Source organism: Eretmochelys imbricata, chromosome 27, assembly GCF_965152235.1.
Source record: "Eretmochelys imbricata isolate rEreImb1 chromosome 27, rEreImb1.hap1, whole genome shotgun sequence".
Taxonomy (NCBI): Eukaryota; Metazoa; Chordata; order Testudines; family Cheloniidae; genus Eretmochelys; species Eretmochelys imbricata.
In genome coordinates, this window is record NC_135598.1 from 1,404,566 (window position 1) to 1,429,138 (window position 24,573).

Sequence of the window (24,573 nt, forward strand, 5' to 3'; positions counted from 1 at the left end):
TCACGATCGCTGGCGGGGTTACCTTCATCAGCTCATAGCAGTAGCGCATGCACGCCGTGATCCAGGATGATATTCTCTGGGTAGACACTGGGCAACCCTTCATCCGGTCCGCAACAGCAACGAACAGTTGCATAGACTTATGGAACAGCTTCATCCTCTCTGTGCAGAAGACCAGAGCCCGCCAGACATCCAGAGTATGCAGCCTGCATTCCTCATCCATAGTATGAGGCTTCGGGCAGAAGACCAGTAGGTATATGTCCTGACCAGTATGGAACTGGGAGATGGCCTTGCGCAGAAAAGCTGGGTGCGGACGCAGCTGGACTTTGTCCTTATAGAAGATCATATAAGACGGCTCTGACATGAGTGCTCTGATCTCAGACACCCTACGGGCCAAAGTTATAGCAACCAAAAAGGACACCTTTCAGGAGAGAAGCAGAAGGGAGCAGGAAGCCAGAGGCTCAAAGGGGGACCCTGAGAGCCTGGACAGCACAAGCTTCAGGTCCCAAGCAGGAACCGGGTCCCTGACATGCGGGTAAAGGTGTTCCAGACCTTTCAGGAACCGCATTGTCATGGGATGTGCAAAGATTGACCTGCAGTGAAACAGAGGATGGAAAGTCAAAATGGCTGCCAGGTGCACCCTGACGGAGGACACTGACAGGCCCTGAAGCTTACGGTGCAGCAAACAGTCCAGGATGTCCTGCAGGGGGGCCTCTTCCGCCCAGATGCGGCAATCCGAGGCCCAACATGTGAACCGCTCCCACTTAGCCACGTAGGTAGCCCTTGTGGAGGGTTTCCTGCTGGACACCGGCAGAACCCTGCTGTTCTTCCCTGCTCAGCCATGCAGAAACCAAGCTGTCAAGTGCAGCACTGCCAGGTTCAGACGCAGCAGATTCCCGTGGTTCTGGGACAGCAGATCTGTCCAAAGAGGCAGCTGCAAGGGGGTAGCTGCCGAAAGACTCAGGAGCATGGCGAACGAGTGCTGCTGAGGTCATGCCAGGCCCATGAGAATGACCGTCACTCTGTCTTGCTTCACCTTGAGCAGGACTCTCTAGATTAACAGCACAGGTGGGAAGTGTGGTCAGCACTCTGAGCACAGAATCTGGAAGGTTTCCGACTGGGAGCCCTTGTCCAGCAGAGAGCAGAACATGTGGCACTTCCTGTTCTGTCTGGACGCAAACAGGTCCACCCGGGGAGTCCACCACCTGTGGCAAACTAGGCTGACCATCTCCGAGTGGAGCGACCATTCATGGCGAGACAAGAAGGTTCTGCGGAGGCAATCCGCCAGGACTTCCTTGGCTCCGGGCAGGTGGGTGGCCACCAAATAAATGGTGTGCTGCACACAAAAGACCCAGAGGCGGAGCACTTCCAGACAGAGGGCCAAAGAGCTGGCGCTGCCCTGCCTGTTGATGTAGTACATTGCGGCAGTATTGTCCATCAGGACCTGCATCTTCCTGCACCTGCCTTCCAGGTGGGGCAAGAAAGCCTGGCACACCAGCCAAACCGCCCTGAGCTCCCTGACATTGATATGGAGGGCTAGGTCAGGTTGGAGCCAACAACCCTGGGTGTTGAGCTCACCCAGATGGGCCCTCCAGCCCAGGTCTGACACATCCGAGACCAAGGTGAGCAAGGGTGACGGGATCACGAAGGGGACTTGGAATCCTGCCACCAGTCCAGGGCGGAGAGGACGTGGTTCAGCACCGTGACCATTCGATCCAGGGGATGCTTGCTTGGAACTTAGACCAAGGCCAGCCACGCTTGCAGGGGCCTTAGATGAAGGCGGGTGTGACTTACCACGTAGGTGCATATGGCCATGTGGCCCATCAGACTTATGTGGCTGATCAAGTATGACAGCTTGAAAGCGCTCTTCCGGTAGGAAGGCTCTAGCCCCCGTGGAGTCGAGAACTCTATGTGTTGAACAGGTGTTAATGTGGATTTTTCTGTTTATTAGGAGACCCAGATCACTGCAGGTGGAGGACACCAGATTGAGGCTCCTCTGGACGTGCTCCGGAGACCTGACCTTGATAAGCCAATTGTCGAGACAGGGGAAGATCTGGACCTTTCGACACCTCAGGTAAGCAGTCACCAGTGCCACGCATTTCGTGAACACACTGGGGGCAGAGGATGGACAAGCCAAAGAGTAGCGCCATAAACTGGAAGTGGTGCCCCGCCACTATGAAACACAGGAAACATCCACGTCCCAGGAATATGGAGACATTAAAGTAAGGAGTCCTTCAAATTTAGAACAGCATACCAGTCCCCCGGATCCAGGGAAGGGAAGATGGAGGCCAGGGATACCATGTGGAATTTCAACTTTGTGCGCGACTTGTTGAGTCTCCGCAAGTCCAGAATGCATCTGAGTCCCCCTTTTGCCTTCCGGAGTAGGAATTAGCGGGAGTAGAATCCTCTTCCTTGCATAGCCCAAGAAACCTCCTCCACAGCCCCTAGACATAGGAGGTTCTCGATCTCTTGAATGAGGAGTTGCTCATGAAAAGGGTCCCTGAAGAGGGACACGGAACTTGGGGCGAGGGGGTGGGAAGGAGAGGCAGCCAAAAATTACAGGGTGTATCCCCGAGCCACTATGTCCAGGACCCAATGGTCTGACATAACCCACGACCAGGCCAAGCAGTAGGGAAAAGGCGGTCGAGGAACGGGTGGAAAGGATTCGGGCAGTTGGCTGGTGCGTCACACCCAAGCGCACCCTCAAAATAAGCACTTCTGGCCCCCGGTGCTTAGCTGGGCCAGGCTATGCAAGAGACTTGGACGACAAAGAGCAGCAGCAGTTAAACCAGGTGTCCGTTTTTCTCGCTCGCCCGAGCTGAGGCTGCCACTGTTTAGGTGGCGGAGGAGGCCGGAACGGCTGCTTGGGCGTCTGAAGAGTGGCACCCCTAGGGAGCAAAGGGTTACCCTCGTACCCTTCAGGACATGCAAATGCACATCTGTTTGGTGGGAAAACAGGCCGACACCGTCACACGGGAGGTCCTGAATAGACGCCTGCATCTCCTGAGACAGGCCAGTGGTCTGGAGCCAGGAACTGCCCCGCAAGACCACCGCTGAGGCGACCACTCAAGCAGCTGAATCTGCTGCATCCCAGGCCATCTGGAGAGAGCACCGGACCATTGCGGTCCCCTCTTCCACCAGGTTTGCAAACTCCTGGGCTGCCTCCTGGGACATGGAGTCCTTGAATTTGAGGAGACAGTCCCACAAGTTAAAACTGTAGCAAGCCAAGATGGCCTGGTGGTTCGCCACCCGAAACTGGAGGCTGACTGTAGAATTAATTTTTTGACCCAACAAATCCAGTCTTATCCTATTTATTCTTAGGGGTGGAACTGGTGAGTCCTTGCTTGTCCCTTTTGTTGGTCGCCAACACGACCAACGACCCCGGTGGCGGATTAGTGCACAAGTACTCAAACCCTTTTTCAGGAAAGTAGTACTTCTTTTCTGCCCTTTTAGAGGTGGGCAGGATGGAGGATGGGGTCTGCCGGATGATTTGGGAAATGTTCAGGACCCCCTCCGTTAAGGCTGTGAGTTTGTCATGGAGGTCGGAAGTCACAGATTCCATGACTTCCCATGACTTCTGCAGCAGCTGCTGCACCTGGCCAAGTAGCAGCTAGGCAGCCCCTTCCCCAGTCGCACTGGCTGCTGCGGTGGGGAGAGAGGCACGGAGCAAGGTAGGGAGCCTTCCGGCTCCACCAAGCCCCTTTGCCACCAGCACCAGTGGGGGTCCCTGGCCATGAGGCTCCCCCACCCCCACCCAGCACCCAGGCCGCCCCCTCCCCCAGCACCCATGGGCAGCCCCCCAGCCCCAGTTTTAGTCAAGGGGTTCTAGTAAAAGTCATGAACAGGTCACAGGCCGTGAATTTTTTGTTTACTGCCTGTGACCTGTCCATGATTTTACTAAAAATACCCGCGACTAAAATGTAGCCTTACCCCTCAGGTTTCAGAATAGCAGCCATGTTAGTCTGTATTTGCAAAAAGAAAAGGAGTACTTGTGGCACCTTAAAGACTAACAAATTTATTTGAGCATAAGCTTTCGTGAGCTACAGCTCACTTCATTGGATGCATTCAGTGGAAAATACAGTGAGGAGATTTATATACACAGAGAACATGAAACAATGGGTGTTATCATACACACTGTAAGGAAAGTGATCACTTAAGATAATCTAATACCAGCAGGAGAGCGGGGGGGGGGGGGGGAGCCTCATGGCCAGGGACCCCCACTGGTGCTGGTGGCAAAGGGGCTTGGTGAAGCCATTTCCACCAGTCAACAAGAACATCTGGTGAACAGTGTTCACCAACGGGGAATAAACAAAGCCCGTTGCCAACTGTGTCCACATATCTATTCAGGGGACACCATCATAGGGCCTAATCACATCAGCCACACTATCAGAGGCTCGTTCACCTGCACATCTACCAATGTGATATATGCCATCATGTGCCAGCAATGCCCCTCTGCCATGTACATTGGTCAAACTGGACAGTCTCTACGTAAAAGAATAAATGGACACAAATCAGACGTCAAGAATTATAACATTCACAAACCAGTCGGAGAACACTTCAATCTCTCTAGTCACTCCATTACAGACCTAAAAGTTGTAATATTACAACAAAAAGACTTCAGAAACAGACTCCAACGAGAGACTGCTGAATTGGAATTCATTTGCAAACTGGATACAATTAACTTAGGCTTGAATAGAGATTGGGAGTGGATGGGTCATTACACGAAGTAAAACTATTACCCCATGTTTATCTCCCCCCCCACTCCCCCCACTGTTCCTCAGATGTTCATGTCAACTGCTGGAAATGGCCCGCCTTGATTATCACTACAAAAGGTTTTCTCCCTCCTCCCCCCGGCTCTCCTGCTGGTATTAGCTTATCTTAAGTGATCACTCTCCTTACAGTGTGTATGGTAACACCCATTGTTTCATGTTCTCTGTGTATATAAATCTCTCCCCTGTATTTTCCACAGAATGCATCCAGTGAAGTGAGCTGTAGCTCACAAAAGCTCATGCTCAAATAAATTACTACAAACTACAAAAGGTTTTCTCCCCCGGCCCCACCCCACTCTCCTGCTGGTATTAGCTCATCTTAAGTGATCACTCTCCTTACAGTGTGTATGATAACACCCATTGTTTCATGTTCACCGTGTATATAAACCTTACCCCTCGTGTACCAAGAGCGCAATCCGGGCTGGGGGAGGATGTGGAGAGCACATTAAATAACGTGTCCATCTGCTCCTCCATCTCCTCCACCTTGAGGCCCAAGCTGGACGCCACCCTGTGGAGCAGTGCCTGATGCTCGTGGAAATCGCCTCATGGGCTAGTTCTGGAAGGCTCCGCCACTTCCTCATCTGGAGGGACGACGACGACGACAAGACAACCAGGGGAGGTCCAGCAGCATCCTCACCCGTCAGGGAGGGCAGCTCCTCAATTGCAGCATAGTGGGGGTCCTGCCTTCGATGTGTCTGACACAGCAACCAAGGGCTGGAGGGAGTGGGGCACTGGCATGACAGGGACGCCCCATCCATTCCAATAAGGCCATTGGGTCAGCCACTGGCTCTGCTGCCAGGTTGGCACTGATGCCACGGACACATCCTCCAGAGCCCAATCACGTTGCCTGGGTGAGGGGCTGAATTGTGCCTTTGAGCCTGAGAAGTCGTCACCCTCCAGCGACCAGGGCAGGACTGTGGAGGCTTGAGTGATGGCTCACTGTCACTGCCGGAGACTGGTGCGAGGAACAGTCCGACCAGTGCCAGGGGTAGGGGGAGCAGTGCGGTGTCGGGGAACGCCCTCGAGCTCTCAGCAACGGCGACTGAAGGCACGATAAAGACTGGTGCCAGGAAGATCGACGATGCTTCGGCACCATGATGGGGATCGGAAGCACGGTGCCAATGACTTGTAGAGGCGAGCTGGAGACCTGGGTGGATGCAGAGACCAAGAATGTAGCGACCTAGGGCTTTGTCCTGGCCCCGGAGGCCAGTGGAGCTCGCCTCTTTTGTGCGAGGCCTTGCTGGTGGGCTTGGCCTCACAGGGAGCCTTATCCGGGTCCACAGCCACACGCAGTGTCAGCTGCAGCAGAGGTACTCTCAGCTCTCCAGGTGCTGGGGCCTTGCAGGGGGTCGACTTCCAATCCAGGAAGTTTTTGGAAAGTGTAGGGGACAATTTCCTGGTGCAAGTGCTGGAGGAACTAACTAGGGGCAGAGCTCTTCTTGACCTGCTGCTCACAAATCAGGAAGAATTAGTAGGGGAAGCTAAAGTGGATGGGAACCTCAGAGGCAGTGACCATGAGATGGTTGAGTTCAGGATCCTGACACAGGGAAGAAAGGAGAGCAGCAGAATACGGACCCTGGACTTCAGAAAAGCAGACTTTGACTCCCTCAGGGAACTGATGGGCAGGATCCCGTGGGAGAATAACATGAAGGGGAAAGAAGTCCAGGAGAGCTGTCTGTATTTTAAAGAATCCCTTATGGAGGTTAGAGGGACAAACCATCCCGATGTGTAGAAAGAATAGCAGGCGACCAGATTGGCTCAACAGTGAAATCCTTGCTGATCTTAAACACAAAAAGGAAGCTAACAAGAAGCGGAAGATTGGACAAATGACCAGGGAAGAGTATAAAAATATTGCTCAGGCATGCAGGAGTGAAATCAAGAAGGCCAAATCACACTTGGAGTTGCAGCTAGCAAGAGATGTGAAGAGTAACAAGAAGGGTTTCTTCAGGGATGTTAGCAACAATCAAGGAAAGTGTGGGCCCCTTACTGAATGAGGGAGGCAACCTAGTGGCAGAGGATGTGGAAAAAGCTAATTACTCAATGCGTTTTTTGCCTCTGTCTTCACAAACAAGGTCAGCTCCCAGACTGCTGCACTGGGCAGCACAGCATGGGGAGGAGGTGACCAGCCCTCTGTGAAGAAAGAAGTGGTTCAGGACTATTTAGAAAGGCTAGATAAGCACAAGTCCATGGAGCTGGATGCGCTGCATCCGAGAGTGCTAAAGGAGTTGGTGGATGTGATTGCAGAGCCATTGGCCATTATCTTTGAAAACTCATGACGATCAGGGGTGGTCCCGGACAATTGGAAAAAGGCTAATATAGTGCCCAGCTTTTAAAAAGGGAAGGAGGAGGATCCTGGGAACTACAGGCCAGTCAGCCTCACCTCAATCCCTGGAAAAATCATGGAGCAGGTCCTCAAGGAATCAATTCTGAAGCACTTAGAGGAGAGGAAAGTGATCAGCAACAGTCAGCATGGATTCACCAAGGGCAAGTCATGCCTGACTAATCTAACTGCCTTCTATGACGAGATAACTGGCTTTATGGATGAGGGGAAAACAGTGGACGTGTTATTCCTTGACTTTAGCAAAGCTTTGGACATGGTCTCCCACAGTATTCTTGCCAGCAAATTAAAGAAGTATGGGCTGGATGAATGGACTATAAGGTGGACAGAAAGCTGGCTAGATTGTTGGGCTCGACAGGTAGTGATCAATGGCTCCATTTCTAGTTGGCAGCCGGTGTCAAGTGGAGTGCCCCAGGGGTCAGTGCTGGGGCCAGTTTAGTTCAATATCTTCATTAATGATCTGGAGGATGGCGTGGATTGCACCCTCAGCAAGTTCGCAAATGACACTAAACTGGGAGGAGTGGTAGATACGCTGGAGGGTAGGGATAGGATACAGAGGGACCTAGACAAATTAGAAGATTGGGCCTAAAGAAATCTGATGAAGTTCAACAAGGACAAGTGCAGAGTCCTGCACTTAGGACAGAAGAATCCCATGCACCGCTACAGACTAGGGACCGAATGGCTAGGCAGCAGTTCTGCAGAAAAGGACCTAGGGGTTACAGTGGATGAGAAGCTGGATATGAGTCAACAGTGTGCCCTTGTTGCCAAGAAGGCTAACAACATTTTGGGCTGTATAAGTAGGGGCACTGCCAGCAGATCGAGGGACGTGATCGTTCCCCTCTATTCGACCTTGGTGACCCCTCATCTGGAGTACTGTGTCCAGTTTTGGGCCCCACACTACAAGAAGGGTGCGGAAAAATTGGAAAGAGTCCAGCGGAGGGCTACAAAAATGATTAGGGGACTGGAACACATGACTTATGAGGAGAGGCTGAGGGAACTGGGATTGTGTGCTAATGAAGTATGAGGTTGAAAAGGATCCTAAAGGGAGCGGGAAAGAATCCCCTAATTATCCTTCATGTGGGAACAAATGATACCGGTAGATTTCCGCTGGAACATATCAAGGGAGATTATGCTAGGCTGGGGAAGACGCTTAAGGAAATTGAGGCTTAGATGATCTTTAGATGGATTCTGCCTGTTCCTAGAGAAGGGCAACTAAGGTGTGACAAGATTATGACTATCAATAGATGGTTTAGGCAGTGGTGCTATAAGGAGGGCTTTGGGGTTTATGGCCACTGGGAGGCGTTCATGGACAGAGGACAGTTCTCTCAGGATAGACCTCATCTGAGTAGGGAAGGAAATAGACTTCTAGGATGGAAGCTGGCACAACTGATTAAGAGAGCTTTAAACTAGGAATTTGGGGGAGATGGTTGGGAGATGTCCAGGTAATCCCCACGTCAGATTTTAGCATTGAGAGGGAAGAAAAAGTAAGAAAGGATACAGCCGTGGGTAGGAGAATGGACATAAGGAGGAAGGGCAGTATGGATACAAGTCTAACAGGTCACACTGGCGGTAGAATGACCGTGCCTAATAGGGTACAGAATGTGAGTGAGGCCGAACAGCAAAAATTAAGATGTTTGTACACCAATGCGAGGAGCCTAGGTAACAAAATGGAGGAACTAGAGCTACTGGTGCAGGAAGCGAAACCAGATATTATAGGGATAACAGAAACATGGTGGAATAGTCGTCATGACTGGACTACAGGTATTGAAGGGTATGTGCTGTTTAGGAAAGACAGAAATAAAGGTAAAGGTGGTGTAGTAGCATTGTATATCAATGATGAGGTAGAATGTAAAGAAATAAGAAGCGATGGAATGGATAAGACAGAGTCCATCTGGGCAAAAATCACATTGGGGAAGAAAATTACTAGAGCCTCCCCTGTGATAGTGCTTGGGGTGTGCTATAGACCATTGGGATCTAATTTGGATATGGATAGAGACCTCTTTAATGTTTTTAATGAAGTAAACACTAATAGAAAGTGCGTGATCATGGGAGACTTTAACTTCCCAGATACAGACTGGAGGATGAGTGCTAGTAATAATAATGACAGGTTTCAGAGTAGCAGCCGTGTTAGTCTGTATTCGTAAAAAGAAAAAGGAGTATTTGTGGCACCTTAGAGACTAACAAATTTATCTGAGCATAAGCTTTCATGAGCTACAGCTCATTTCATCAGATGCATTAATAATTAATAATAATAATAGGGCTCGATTTTCCTAGATGTGATAGCTGATGGATTCCTTCATCAAGTAGTTGCTGAACCGACTAGAGGGGATGCCACTTTAGATTTGGCTTTGGTGAGTAGTGAGGACCTCATAGAAGAAATGGCTGTAGGGGACAATCTTGGTTCAAGTGATCATGAGCCAATTCAGTTCAAACTGAACAGAAAGACAAACAAAAATAAATCTGTGACTAGGGTTTTTGATTTCAAAAGGCCTGACTTTCAAAAATTAAGGAAATTAGTTAGGGAAGTGGATTGGACTGAAGAACTGATGGATCTAAAGACAGAGGAGGCCTGGGATTACTTCAAGTCAAAGCTGCAGAAGCTATCAGAAGCCTGCATCCCAAGAAAGGGGAAAAAATTCATAGGCAGGAGTTGTAGACCAAGCTGGATGAGCAAGCATCTCAGAGAGATGATTAAGAAAAAGCAGAAAGCCTACAAGGAGTGGAAGATGGGAGGGATCAGCAAGGAAAGCTACCGTATTGAGGTCAGAACATGTAGGGATAAAGTGAGAAAGGCTAAAAGTCAAGTAGAGTTGGATCTTGCAAAGGGAATTAAAAGCAATAGTAAAAGGTTCTATAGCCAAGAAAGAAAGACAGAAAGACAGAAAGACAGACAGACAGACAGACAGACAGACAGACAGACAGACAGACAGACAGACAGACAGACAGACAGACAGACAGAAAGAAAGAAGTGGGACCGCTAAACACTGAGGATGGAGTGGAGATTAAGGATAATCTAGGCATGGCCCAATATCTAAACAAATACTTTGCCTCACTCTTTAATGAGGCTAATGAGGATCTTCAGGATAATGGTAGCATGACAAATGGGAAGGAGGATATGGAGGTAGATATTACCATATCTGAGGTAGAAGCGAAACTCGAACAGCTTAATGGGACTAAATCAGGGGGCCTGGATAATCTTCATCCAAGAATATTAAAGGTATTGGCACATGAAATTGCAAGCCCATTAGCAAAAATTTTTAATGAATCTGTAAACTCAGGGGTTGTACCATATGATTGGAGAATTGCTAACACAGTTCCTATTTTTAAGAAAGGAAAAAAAAGTGATCCTGGTAACTACAGGCCTGTTAGTTTGACATCAGTAGTATGCAAGGTCTTGGAAAAAATTTTGACGGAAAATGTAGTTAAGAACATTGGGGTCAATGGTAAATGGGACAAAATACAACATGGTTTTACAAAAGGTAGATCGTGCCAAACCAACCTGATCTCCTTCTTTGAGAAGGTAACAGATTCTTTAGACAAAGGAAATGCAGTGGATCTAATTTACCTCGATTTCAGTAAGGCGTTTGATACTGTGCCACATGGGGAATTATTAGTTAAATTGGATAAGATGGGGATCAATAGGAAAATTGAAAGGTGGATAAGGAATTCGTTAAAGGGGAGACCACAACGGGTCCTACTGAAAGGTGAACTGTCAGGCTCGAGGGAGGTTACCAGTGGAGTTCCTCAGGGATCGGTTTTGGGACTAATCTTATTTAATCTTTTTATTACTGATATTGGCACAAAAAGTGAGAGTGCGCTAATAAAGTCTGCGGATGATACAAAGCTGTGAGGTATTGCCAATTTAGAGAGAGACCAGGATATCATACAGGGAGATCTGGATGACCTTGTAAACTGGAGTAATAGTAATAGGATGAAATTTAATTGTGAGAAGTGTAAGGTCATGTATTTAGGGATTAATAACAAGAATTTTAGTTATAAGCTGGGGACGCATCAATTAGAAGTAACGGAGGAGGAGAAGGACTTTGGAGTATTGGTTGATCACAGGATGACTATGAGTCGCCAATGTGATATGGCCGTGAAAAAAGCTAATGCGGTCTTGGGATGCATTAGGCGAGGTATTTCCAGTAGAGATAAGGAGGTGTTAGTACCGTTATACAAGGCACTGGTGAGACCTCGTCTGGAATACTGTATGCAGTTCTGGACTCCCATGTTTAAGAAGGATGAATTCAAACTGGAACAGGTACAGAGAAGGGCTACTAGGATGATCCGAGGAATGGAAAACCTGTCTTATGAAAGGAGACTCAAGGAGCTTGGATTGTTTAGCCTAACCAAAAAAAGGTTGAGAGGAGATATGATTTCTCTCTATAAATATATTAGAGGGATAAATACCAGAGAGGGAGAGGAATTATTTAAGCTCAGTAACACTGTGGACACAAGAACTAATGGATATAAACTGGTCATCAGGAAGTTTAGACTAGAAATTAGACGAAGGTTTCTAACCATCAGAGGAGTGAAGTTTTGGAATAGCCTTCCAAGGGAAGCAGTGGGAGGAAAAGACTTACCTGGCTTTAAGATTAAACTCGATAAGTTTATGGAGGAGATGGTATCATGGGATAATATGATTTTGGCAATTAATTGATCTTTAAATATTCATGGTAAATAGGCCCAATGGCCTGGGATGGGATGGGATCTGAGTTACTACAGAGAATTCTTTCCTGGGTATCTGGATGGTGAATCTTGCCCATATGCTCAGTGTTCAGCTGATCACCATATTTGGGGTCAGGAAGGAATTTTCCTCCAGGGCAGATTGGAAGAGGCCCTGGAGGTTAGTCGTCTTCCTCTGTAGCATGGGGCACGGGTTGCTTGCTGGAGGATTCTCTGCTCCTTGAAATCTTTAAACCATAATTTGAGGACTTCAATAGCTCAGACATAGGTGAGAGGTTTATCGCAGGAGTGGGTGGGTGAGACTCTGTGGCATGCATTGTGCAGGAAGTCAGACTAGATGATCATAATGGTCCCTTCTGATCTTAATATCTATGAATCTATGTTTAGACTATGGAAGAGAAGAATGAGGGGGGATTTGATAGCTGCTTTCAACTACCTGGGGGTGAGGGATAGCTCAGTGGTTTGAGCATTAGCCTGCTAAACCCAGGGTTGTGAGTTCAATCTTTGAGGGGGCCATTTAGGGATCTGGGGCAAAAACTGGGGATTGGTCCTGCTTTGAGCAGGGGGTTGGACTAGATGACCTCCTGAGGTCCCTTCCAACTCTGATATTCTATGATTCTATGACTGCACCACTGGCCTAGGCCCTTTACTGCTCCCCGGAGTCAGTGGCAGGTCCTTTCGGGGGGAGAAACTCCCCAAGGTCAAACTCTTTAGCGGGTCTGGAGTGGGCATAAGGCCTGAGCAGGGTCCTTTGCCCAGAGCCCCTTGGTTGGGCTTATTTGGTGCCGCCTTCTTAGTCTTTTTGTTTGGCACCGGTGACAGGGATCGGTGCCAGGAGGATCCCAGTGCCAGGGGTGCGCTACACACTAAAGTTGAAGCACTGGGTGCCGGCTCGGACTGCGCTGCTGTAGTAGGAAGAGAACCTGAGACGTAAGCCCTTGTATCAGAGGCCTGGCATGAGGCAGGACCTGCTCACAGAATCTGGCAAGAACAGGACTGATACTGCAAACATACACATTCCTAAGAAGTGCTAGTCACAGAATACTCAAGCAAACACATCCCAATATCAAGGACAGCATAAAAACATTCCCCAAGGATAACAGGAACACACTGAACCCTCCTAGAAGATAAAGTCAGGATGACAGTATGTAATAAAGATGTTCTGATTTGAACCACCAGGTGATAACTAGCCACATCAGAGGGCAGTGAGTAACTATGTAAGAGGCAGTACTAACTTGTTTGTATCAGGGTATAAAGATGCATCTCAGAGGGAGTATCTTTGTCCAGCCGAGGAGGAAATGGAAGGTCCTGCCATTCACTGAGCTGCGTCCATTGTCATGGGCATACGTGTCTTTGTATCTTCAGAGTCTGCCAGGTGCTGTTACATGCTTTGTCAACAATAAACCTGGCCTGGTGCCTTCATACCTTAACGGATCTTGTGGTCACTGGGCGGTTTGCTCGAGGTTACTGTGATGACTGACTGTGCAGAGCTGGGGCAGCACACAGAGAGCACAAACATAAACATCTAACCACAGCCAGCTCTGAAGCAGGGCACAGAACAGCCTGCATTACGACGGCATTCTCTTTGTGTCCGCAGACAAAAGTTCTGGCAGATGCGATAGCACTCCTTGATATGGGTTTCCCCGAGGATAGCTGCTTTCAACTACCTGAAAGGGGGTTCCAAAGAGGATGGCTCTAGACTGTTCTCAATGGTAGCAGATGACAGAACGAGGAGTAATGGCCTCAAGTTGCAGTGGGGGAGGTTTAGATTGGATATTAGGAAAAACTTTTTCACTAAGAGGGTGGTGAAACACTGGAATGCGTTGCCTAGGGAGGTGGTGGAATCTCCTTCCTTGGAAGTTTTTAAGGTCAGGCTTGACAAAGCCCTGGCTGGGATGATTTAACTGGGAATTGGTCCTGCTTCGAGCAGGGGGTTGGACTAGATGACCTTCAGGGGTCCCTTCCAACCCTGATATTCTATGATTCTATGAGGCACTGTAGAAAACTCTCTTATGGGTCACTAACAGGCATAGGTCTGTTACACGAAGAGCAGGGCTTGAAACCCGGAGACGAGGGCATGCCCTGCTGGGGACAAAGTCCCCTCTGGGACTTTATCTAAATAACACTTAATGGGTACTTAAGAACGAACTAACAACGATTAAACTATTTACAGGTAAAGCACAAGACTAAGCTAGATGAGAAACCACTGACTATTTGCCAAGCAAGGGACAGAGGCGCTCCGACTGACCACCACAGGTGGTAAGAAGGAACTGAGAGGGTGCAGGGCCGGCGGTGCCTGATACACCACACCATGAGTGCAGCACTCCAGAGGGTGCCACAGCCGGCCCTACGGGTACCGCTAAGGCAAAAATCTCCGACAGCCATGCACGTGGGCGTGCGCATACCTACAATGGAATAGACATGAGCAAGCACTCAAAGAAGAGCCAGACCATCCCTGACAGCTGTTTGTCCAACCTATTCTTAAAAACCTCCAGTGATGGCAATTCCACAACTTCTCTTACAAGCCTATTCCAGAGCTTAACTACCCTTATAATAGTTAGAAAGGGTTTCCTAATATCTAAACTAAGTCTTCCTTGCTGCACATTAAGTCCACAGTACTTCTTGTCCTACCTCCAGGGGGCATGCAGAACAATTGATCACAATCTTCTATAACAATGCGTTACATTTTCGCAAGATTAACATGGCCTGTGTTTAGAAATCACACCCCTGGAGAGGATATTATGCCACTGTGGACAAGCCCTTAGATGGCTGAGCTAAATCTATGCAAAGCTCTCCATACAAATCCGCTTGGGACTAATAAATGGTACACAGGCTACTCCTAACAAACAAACAGTGTTGATGTTTGCACAAGACAGGTATAATATAGAATCCAAAGCTGTTTAAAAAGAAAGGTCTGGAACAAAGACTCTTGAATATTTAATTAACGTATAGTACAACAGCACTTAGATATGGTATTGTATTCTATAATTCTTTCAGTTTCAGGCTTCATCAAACAAAGGTAAATAGAGAAGGCAAAAAAAATTTTAAACTGAAATATAGTGCAGCAAATAAATCCAAGTAGGTGATAAAACTGAAAACCATTAGTCAGTCCCAACAGGGCTGCTTGCTGTGCCACATGGAGCAAAGATTATCTTGATCCTGCAAAGTTTTATGACCAGCTTTTTCCATAATGAGGAAGGACTAAAGTGATGCAGTAAACTCTGGCAGCAGCAACTTGGACTGTTAATAGGTTCCTGAGGGTCAGACTCATTGGTACTTTACAGTTCTCAAACTGACTTGTTAAGGAATTGTATTTTAATTGCTGTGTTCGAGTTGTGTAGCCAATCATCTTTATTGGTGGGGAGCAGGGCTATCATGCGTCTCAAGGCTAATAAAGCCACAGACACACTCCTAAAAACTAGCCTAATGTGATCTTAGTAGGATTAAAATGAAAGGTTTGCAAACCTCATTTTAGTAAGGCCTATGACATTCTCATAAACAAACCAGTGAAATGTGGTCTAGATCAGTGGTTCTCAAACTAGGGCCGCCGCTTGTTCAGGGAAAGCCCCTGGCGGGCCAGGCCAGTTTGTTTACCTGCCGCGTCCGCAGGTTTGGCCAATCGCAGCTCCCACTGGCTACGGTTCACCACCCCGGGCCAATGGGGGCTGTGGGAAGTGGCACAGGCCAAGGGATGTGCTGGTCACCTTTCCTGAAGCCCCCATTGGGCTGGAGCGGCGAACCGCAGCCAGTGGGAGAGCAATTGGCTGAAACTGCGGACGTGGCAGGTAAACAAACCGGCCCGGCCTGCCAGGGACTTTCCTTGAACAAGCGGCGGCCCTAGTTTGAGAACCACTGGTCTAGATAAAAAGAAAAGGAGGACTTGTGTCACCTTAGAGACTAAAATTTATTTGAGCACAAGCTTTCGTGAGCTACAGCTGACTTCATCGGATGCATTCTGAATGCATCCGATGAAGTGAGCTGTAGCTCATGAAAGCTTATGCTCAAATTTGTTAGTCTCTCAGGTGCCACAAGTCCTTTTCTTTTTGCGGTTACAGACTAACACGGCTGCTACTCTGAAAACTGGTCTAGATGACATTACTATAAATTACAACTGGTTGAAAATCCACACTCAAAGAGTAGTTGTCAATGTTTCACTGTCAAACTGGGAAAGGGTATCTAGTGGGGTCCCACAGAGGTCAGTCCTGGGTCCAGTACTATTCAATATTTTTATTAATGACCTGGATAATGGAGTGGAGAGTGTGCTTATAAAATTTACAGATAACACCAAGCTGGGAGGGGTTGTAAGCACTTTGGAGGACAGGATTAGAATTTAAAACAACCTTGACAAATTAGAGAATGGGTCTGAATGCAACAAGACGAAATTCAATAAAATGAAAAGTATTTCACTTAGGAAGGAAAAGTCAAATGCATAACTACAAAATGAGAATAACTAGATAGGTGGAAGTACTGCTGAAAAGGATCTGGGGGTTACAGTAGATCACAAATTGAATATGAGTGAACCATGTGATACAGTTGAAAAAAAAGGCTAATAATTCTGGGGTATATTAACAGGAGTGTCATACATAAGACGCAGGAGGTAACTGCTCTATTCAATACTGGTGAGGCCTCGGCTGAATACTGTGTCCAATTCTGGGCATACTTTAGCCTTCAAAAGCTAATGAATTTTGACTTGGGATGGATTTCAAAGGATAACCTAAAAGTTAGATCCATCTTCCATTATTCTAAGTGTGCGAATATATTTTAGCAGCTTCCAAGGTCACTTGTCCCCTTATTTGAGAACAGTCACCCTTCACTATTCCTGTCAACATACTATAAATCTCCCTGGTAACAATCATTGCCAGACGCCAATACATTCTAAATGCTCTCTCAACCACACAATGCAACAGTATCCTGATGCTCAAGTGCTGCACTGCAGTATCTGCATTCTGACTTCCGCCACTAGTCTGAATGTCTCGACCTAGGGCTGCATTTTCCAAGCCAACTACATTTCAGGTTAGAACCACCTCCCCTTTCCCTACTTTGCTTCCACACACGTCACGCCTTGTATTGGAAGACAAATTAAAAAAAAGAGGATACTTCTCAGCATTTACACTCCATAAACGTCAAGAGCTTTGCTAAAGGCAAGGAGTATTTGCTTAGTGTAATAAGAACTACTTATGACTGGTGTCCTCTATAACGGGACTTCAACTGGAGGCAAAAATAATATGACAGATAAACTTGGAACTCTAAACCAGGAAAGGCATAGACACACTGCAGAGAGGATCCACACATCTCTATAATCCAAAATCAGAACTTATTTTGAGACAGTCAGATCATTACCTTAGATGCCAGGTTGTCTACTAGTGCAATCATGGAGTTCTTAAAAAGGGTAGCAGCAGTCAAGGGTCGCTTGGTCACTTCTGTGATACTCAATTTACCTTCAGGCCACATCATCTTCAACACAGGATTGGAGCTAGAAGGCCAGAGTTAGAGGAAGCAGTTTGTTTACTTATGAAGATTCTAACAAGGTGTCAGTGGCAGTAACTAATTTTACAGTGCTCTAAATTAGACAATTAACTTCTGGGTCAGAGACTGATGGCAATCCCAGTTCTTTAGACAGATTGGCTAAGCCAATACATCAGTTTGGTGCTGCAAAACTCTACTGTTTATTAGTTAGTTAATTTACAGTACAAGGTTATTACTGAATACACTGGTAGTATGGCAAGCACACATTCTCCTAGCTAGATAATAGTAGACTGGAAAGTGGTTTTGAGAGATTTCCTCTTTATAGTCCTTAGTCTAGCCAGCATAAATATGTGCATAAAAGAGGGCCCAAAATTAAGATCAGTAACCTAAGAAATTAATATGAAACACTGCATAATCCACCCCTTCCTTCAAGATGCATAGTATTTTATTTCAAACTAATATATCCTGCACAAGTGATACTTTTATTGAAAATAAAGCCAAAAACATTCCAAACCAATTTTAAACTTTAACCTACGTTACTCAATCAGAAATACAGGGTAAAAATAAACAAAGTCACAGTTAAATTCATGCCTTTAACAAGACTGATCCATAGCTGATCCATCGGGGGCATTATAAAAGGGAGCTGTGGGAGAGGAAAGTACAGGTGGTTGTCTTGGAGAGATCTTTTCTGCCTCACAAGCAAGACAAGATAAACAGAAGATAATGGATGTAAACTGCTGCTGGGTAAGTGTAGTAAAGTAGAAGGTTTGGGTTCATGGAACATTGGGCCCCCTTCTTTGGGGAGATGAGGCTGTTTGGTTTGGAAAGCCTCCACCTCAGCAGCAGGAGAAGCAACACTCCTGGTGACAGATTAGCTTGACTAGTAGGCTGGGCATTAAACTAGCAACAAAAAGGAGAAGCTATGAAAGAGTAACAATTACAAATATAAACAAGTCATACTCAAAGCATCATGAATATAAAGAATCAAGAAGTTAAGGGACACAGAGAAAAAAAATTTTAACCGCCTATATATGGATGCGAGGAGAAATCAGAAATGCTGGTTTATGAAAAAATTTGACATAATTGGTATTACTGAAATCTCAGAGGAGTCACATGATCAGTAAAAACCATAACAGACAACCTATTTACGCAGAACAGAGTGGGCAGAAAAGGGGTGCCATTACCATCTTCAGAGATAGACACTTCAGAAGTGACAGACCTGGAATGCTTATGAATCAATGTACAGTATCAACTGATAAGTCACAACATGGAGTATTGGTCTGGGGTCTATAATAGATGACTAGGACAGAAAACAGGATGAACAATTCCTTAAAATATAGATCTATAATGTGTAGAAAGAAAAGCAGCATTATCCTGGGGGATTTCAGTCAGAGGGACACATGCTGCAGTCTCATGCCGCCATTAGTAAAGCATCCTATGAGTTTCTAAGAATTATAGATAATTTTCTAGCACAGGAAGTATTACACCCATCTAAAGGTAACTTTATATAATAACTCTTTCTGATGGATAAAGATGACTGATACGTAAAAATTAGTTGTTGCTTATATGGAATGATTGGTTACATTCATGTGCCAACAGAATACAGCCCAAACCAGTGATAAATATTTGACACTATAAAAAGGGCCACTCTCTCAAAGCTTGAAAACAAGAAAAACTGTGGGTAGAAAAACAAACAAAAACACAGATGTGCAAAAATAAAGTATTCTCAGACAACTGCTGACTTAGGTGCCAAAAACACTCAATTCCAGACGCTAAAGTCTTCTTCAGTTAAAAATCCTATTAAAATATTCATAAAAACAGAAAAGGAGAAGCTGAGAGCAATGATTATAAATAATTAATTATAAAATGCAGACAATTAGTAAAGGTAGAAAAGGTACCAATGAAAAAATCTGTGGCTAGTAGGGCCAGGACAGTAAGAAATTATATTTAAAAAATCAGGAACAACAAAAAATCCAAGCAGTAGTATAGGTCCATTATTAGACAGGAATGACACAGTTGTTAATAATGAGGTAGAAAAAACAGAAGTGCTCATTAATATTTCTCTCCTGTGTTTGGAAACAAGCTAGAAGGTGGAATCACATCTTTCAGTGAAAATGAAATGCTTTCTATTCTAACAGTAAATGGGCAGGGTGTTAAACAGCATCTACCAAAGTTAAACATTTTAAATCTGTAAGGCCAGATAACTTAGAACATAAGAATGGCCCTAGTGGGTCAGACCAAAGGTCCATCTAGCCCACTATCCTGTTTTCCGACAGTGGCCCCAGAGGGAATGAACAGAACAGGGAATCATCAAGTGATCCATCCCCTGTCGCCCATTCCCAACTTCTGGCAAACAGAGGCTAGGGACACCATTCCTGCCCATCCTGGCTAATAGCCATTGATGGATTTATCCTCCATGAATTTATCTAGTTCTTTTTTCAACCCTGTTATAGTCTTGGCCTTCACAACATCCTCTGGCAAAGAGTTCCACAGGTTGACTGTGTGTTTTGTGAAGAAATACTTCCTTTTGTTTGTTTTAAACCTGCTGCCTATTCATTTCATTTGGTGACCCCTAGTTCTTGTGTCATGAGAAGTAGTAAACAACACTTCCTTATCTACTTTCTCTACACCAGTCATGACTTTATAGACCTCAATCATCTTTCTCCTTAGCCGTCTCTTTTCCAAGCTGAAAAGTCCCAGTTTTATTAATCTCTCCTCATACGGAAGCTATTCCGTACTCCTAATCATTTTTGCTGCCCTTTTCTGAACCTTTTCCAATATATCTTTTTTGAGATGGGGCGATCACATCTGCACACAGTATTCAAGATGTGGGCGTACCATGGATTTATATAGAGGCAACATGATATTTTCTGTCCTATTATCGATCCCTTTCTTAATTATTCCCAGCATTCTGTTCACTTTTTTGACTGCCGCTGCACATTGAGTGGATGTTTTCAGAGAATTATCCACATTGACTCCAAGATCTCTTTCTTGAGTGGTAACAGCTAAGTTAGACCCCCATCATTTTATATGTATAGTTGGGATTATTCTTTCCAATGTGCATTACTTTGCATTTATCAACATTAAATTTCATCTGCCACTTTGTTGCCCAGTCACCCAGTTTTGAGAGACCCTTTTGTAGCTCTTCGCATCTGCAAATTTTGCCACCTCACTATTTACCCTTTTTTCCAGATCATTTATGAATATGTTGAATAGGACTGGGCCCAGAACAGACCCCTGGGGGACACCACCATTTACCTCTCTCCATTCTGAAAACTGAACATTTATACCTACCCTTTGTTTCTTATCTTTAACCAGTTACCAATCCATGAGAGCACCTTCCCTCTTATCCCGTGGCAGCTTACTTTGTGTAAGAGCCTTTGGTGAGGGACCTTGTCAAAGGCTTTCTGAAAATTTAAGTATACTATATTCACTGGATCCCCTTGGTCCACATGCTTGTTGACCCCCTCAAAGAATTCTAGTAGATTGGTGAGGCATGATTTCCTTTTACTAAAACCATGTTGACTCTTCCTCAACAGATTATGTTCATCTATATGTCTGACAATATTATTCATCACATCTTTAAGGAATTGGCAGATGAGCTCTCTGAGAGACTTTTGTTATTTGACAAATCTTGGAATATTGGGGAAGTTGCAGAGGACTGGAAAAAAGCTAATGTATCAGTATTTAAAACAGGCAAATAGGATGACCCAGGTAACCACAGGTTGGTTAGCCTGACTGACTGTGGGCAAAATCACGGGAGGGCAGATGATATAGGATGCACTCAGTAAGAATGGCAGAATAACTGATGCACATCAACATGATTTTATGGAAAACATGTCTTGTGAAACTAACTTGGTACCACGGTTTGATAAGATTACAGGTTTGGCTGACAAAGGTAACTGTCTTGAAACATATATGACATTCTGATTAAAAACTGACATTATACAGAATCAATGTAGCACATTTAATGAATTAAAACTAACTGGCAGATGCCAGAAAAATTATAAATGGAGACTCCATCAATGGGGCTGCTTCCAATAGAGTCCCACCGGAGTTGTTTTGGGGCTAAATGCTATTCAATAGTTATCAGTGATTCAAAAGAAAATATTAAATCATTTCTGGCAAGTTAGCAAAGGACATATATACTGGGGGAATGGTAAATGATGAGAACGTGTCCGCTGTACAGAGTGACCTGGATCACCTGGGAAGTTGGGTTCAAGCATGCATTTTAATACGGCCGAATAGATGGGATGGGGGACTGGATTCTGGAAAGCAGCACCTCTGGAAGGGGCTTAGAATCATGGTGGATAATCAACTGAACATGAACTTCTACTGTAGCTTGGCAGTTGAGGTAGCTAATGTGATCCTTTGATGTATAAGCAGGGGGGATACTGACAAGTAAGGAGGAGCTATTACTGCTGTAGAAAACATTAGTGAGACCATTACTGGCATACTTATTCTCTGTTCGTGCCCACACGTCAAAATGGATGCTGACAAATTGGAAAGGGTTCAGAAAAGAGCTAAAAGAATGATGTGAGATCTAGAAAACCTGCCTTACAACAAGAGACTAAAGAAACTCAATATAGACAGTTCATCCAAGAGATGATTAAGAGGTAATTTGATCAAGGTCTACATGGGGGAAAGATTTCCTATTGTAAAAGAGCTCCTTAATCCAACAGACATAGGCATAAGAAGATCTAATGGCTAGATGCTGAAATTAGACAAATTCAGACTAGAGAGGAGGTGCAATTTGTTTACAGTGAGGGTAATTAACCATTGAAACAGTTTACCTGGCAATCTGGTGGATTTTCAATCACTTGAAACCTTTAAATTATGATTGGATGTCATCCTACAAAAGTTATGTTCTAGCTCATCCAGAAATTATGGGCTTTATGCAGAAGTTACTGGGTGAAATTCTCTAGCCTGGGTATTCATGATGTCATACTAGATGATCATAAAGGTCCTTCTAGTCTTAAAATTCTATGAACTAGACTATAACAAAATATTTTGGCATAATATAAAATAGTGTACAAAACAGGTTGGCTGATCAAAGCTTTGTTCCTACCTATTATACATTAGGCGTTTGAAGTCTTGGAATAAAGTGTCCTTGTTTTTGTCAATAAATCCTGTGACTGAATATCTGTGAAAGAGAAAAACAGTCAGTTGCACAGAGGTCAAATATTTGGGTATTTGGAAGAAAAAGCCTATGTGCACCGACATGGAATCACATACAAGGGAAGAAATGTGGTCGATGGGTGGGACTGGGAGACAAGGGACAAGCTCATTCTCCGATCTGTCACTAACTTGCTGTATAACCTTTTGGGTTAAATCACTTCCTTTATGTGCCTAAATTTCTCCTTCTTTAGAATGGGAAGAATGCTTCCCAAATTTGAGAATGCATTTTTAAATCTACAGATGAGAAGCAATAAGAATTATTTCATCCAGCAAACTATGGGCTCTAGTACTGCCTGCAGGTGCTTTCACAATTCACTTCTGTCCTCTTAGATTTGCAAGCCACTAGCAGTGCACAAGTTTCAACCACAGAGGTATCACCTCATTCTTTTTCCCTAAACTACCAGAGAAATTTGGCTGTTTCAGAATCACAGAAGCTTAGGGTTGGGAAGAGACCTCAGGAGGTCATCTACTCCAACCCTCTGCTCAGAGCAGGACCAACCCCTGTCAGCTGTGTCTATCAATAACACTATATTCAACAGAGACTTCACAAGAAATCCACCTTCACTTAGTGGACTCCATAAAGTCTGGATTGGTCACCAAATTGTTCCATCATTAACAAGCTTCGGGTATTATCTATAGAAGAAAGTTGGACTGGTTTAATGATTCTTTTAGGGTTTGTCTACACCAAGAAATATGCCAGAATATTTATTCTGGAGTAACTTTCCACGTCAACACTCTTATTCTGGAATAAGAGTGCTTTTGTCCAATTTAACTTAATCCACATCCAAAAATAATTATTCGAAAATAGCTACTTTGGGTAAAAAATTTTAAGTGTAGAAAAACCCCTATGGAGATTTAGTTAGACTGATGCACGCTCATTGCGTGAACACTCTTGTTTCAGTTTAAGGGTGCCCTATTTTAATTCAATTAATCTTAAACTGATTCTTTATCCATTTAAGCTAAATTGATATGGCACTAAACAGATTTCTTAGGTCAGTACAACTTTCTTGTGTAGACAAGACCTAAGCTTCTCTTGGGAAACTTCATTTTTCCTCCTCCACTCTTCATATTCCCTAACTTCCAAGAAGACCGTATATGTAGCAAGAACAAGTGTGACACTGAATTTTATTTTAAATCTGTTGCATTTATCACATAGAAATGAGAACACAATGTAGGTTAAAGCTGGACAAGAACAAGTAGAAGGTGCACCTTCTATTACAGAAAGAAAACACTCACATAACGTCTCCTGCGTAGTGCTTAATCCGAAAGTCTCTATCAAACTCCAAGATCTTGTCTGTCGCACAAAGCTAAAATAAATCACACATTTATTAAAAAGGAAGGCATTACGTGTAAGCATTGAAATTCCACAAATTTCAGGGCACAGCAGCTTTTAGATTTCACCTTGTATTACAACAAATCGGAATTGTAAAATTACTCTATTTTCTACAGACATAAGTCATCATGTACTCTATCCAGATTTTTTTGGATAAATAAAAACACAGGGACATAAAAATAAACCATGTTTTAAGATCCAGATTTTTTTAAAATTAAATAGTCACTGACACCTCCAAAAACTGTTCCTTTTTTTATTAATAAGGATATGTGCATGGAAACAGAACTGCTTGGTCTTGTGTTCCCCATCTGCTCATATTTATTCCTTCATGACATAATCACCTCCAAATCAACATACCATGGTATCACTAACTCAGGATGACTGAATGAAGTGTAAGGTATTTAAAAAGCATCAGTCAATCTGTCCCACCAATATTTAGAGAGACATGGTGGGTGATGTAATATCTTTTATTGGACTAACTTCTGTCGGTGAAAGAGACTACCTTTCGAGCTTACACAGAGCTCTTCTTCTGGTCTGGGAAACATACTCAGAACATCACAGCTAAATACAAGGTGTAACAGATTGTTTAGTATAAGCAGTCAAACATTTAAAGGGACCATTCAAGGTGAAGTGGCCCATTAACACCCCTCCAATCATAGGTGGAAAGGAAGGGAGGGGAGAAAAAAGAAACTGGGGGCAGGGGGTGTAAGTGGGTTATAGATTATTGTAATAAGTCACAAACCCAGTGTCTATTCAGTCCATGATTTTCAAAGTGTATAGCAAAGTTATGAATTTAAGTCTCAGGC

The 24,573-nt window shown here is 44.9% G+C and overlaps 1 protein-coding gene across 1 annotated transcript in view; it reads right to left on the reverse strand.

The window, feature by feature from the left end:
* Positions 1 to 24,573, reverse strand: part of MYO1D (myosin ID) — a 375,367-nt gene that overhangs the window by 221,783 nt on the left and 129,011 nt on the right. Inside the window, exons 12-14 of the mRNA XM_077806564.1 lie at positions 23,671 to 23,741; positions 22,325 to 22,399; positions 17,131 to 17,263 (exon numbers count right to left, since the gene is read on the reverse strand). Of these exons, the coding sequence (XP_077662690.1) occupies positions 17,131 to 17,263; positions 22,325 to 22,399; positions 23,671 to 23,741 (279 nt within the window). The remainder of the gene's footprint in view (positions 1 to 17,130; positions 17,264 to 22,324; positions 22,400 to 23,670; positions 23,742 to 24,573) is intronic.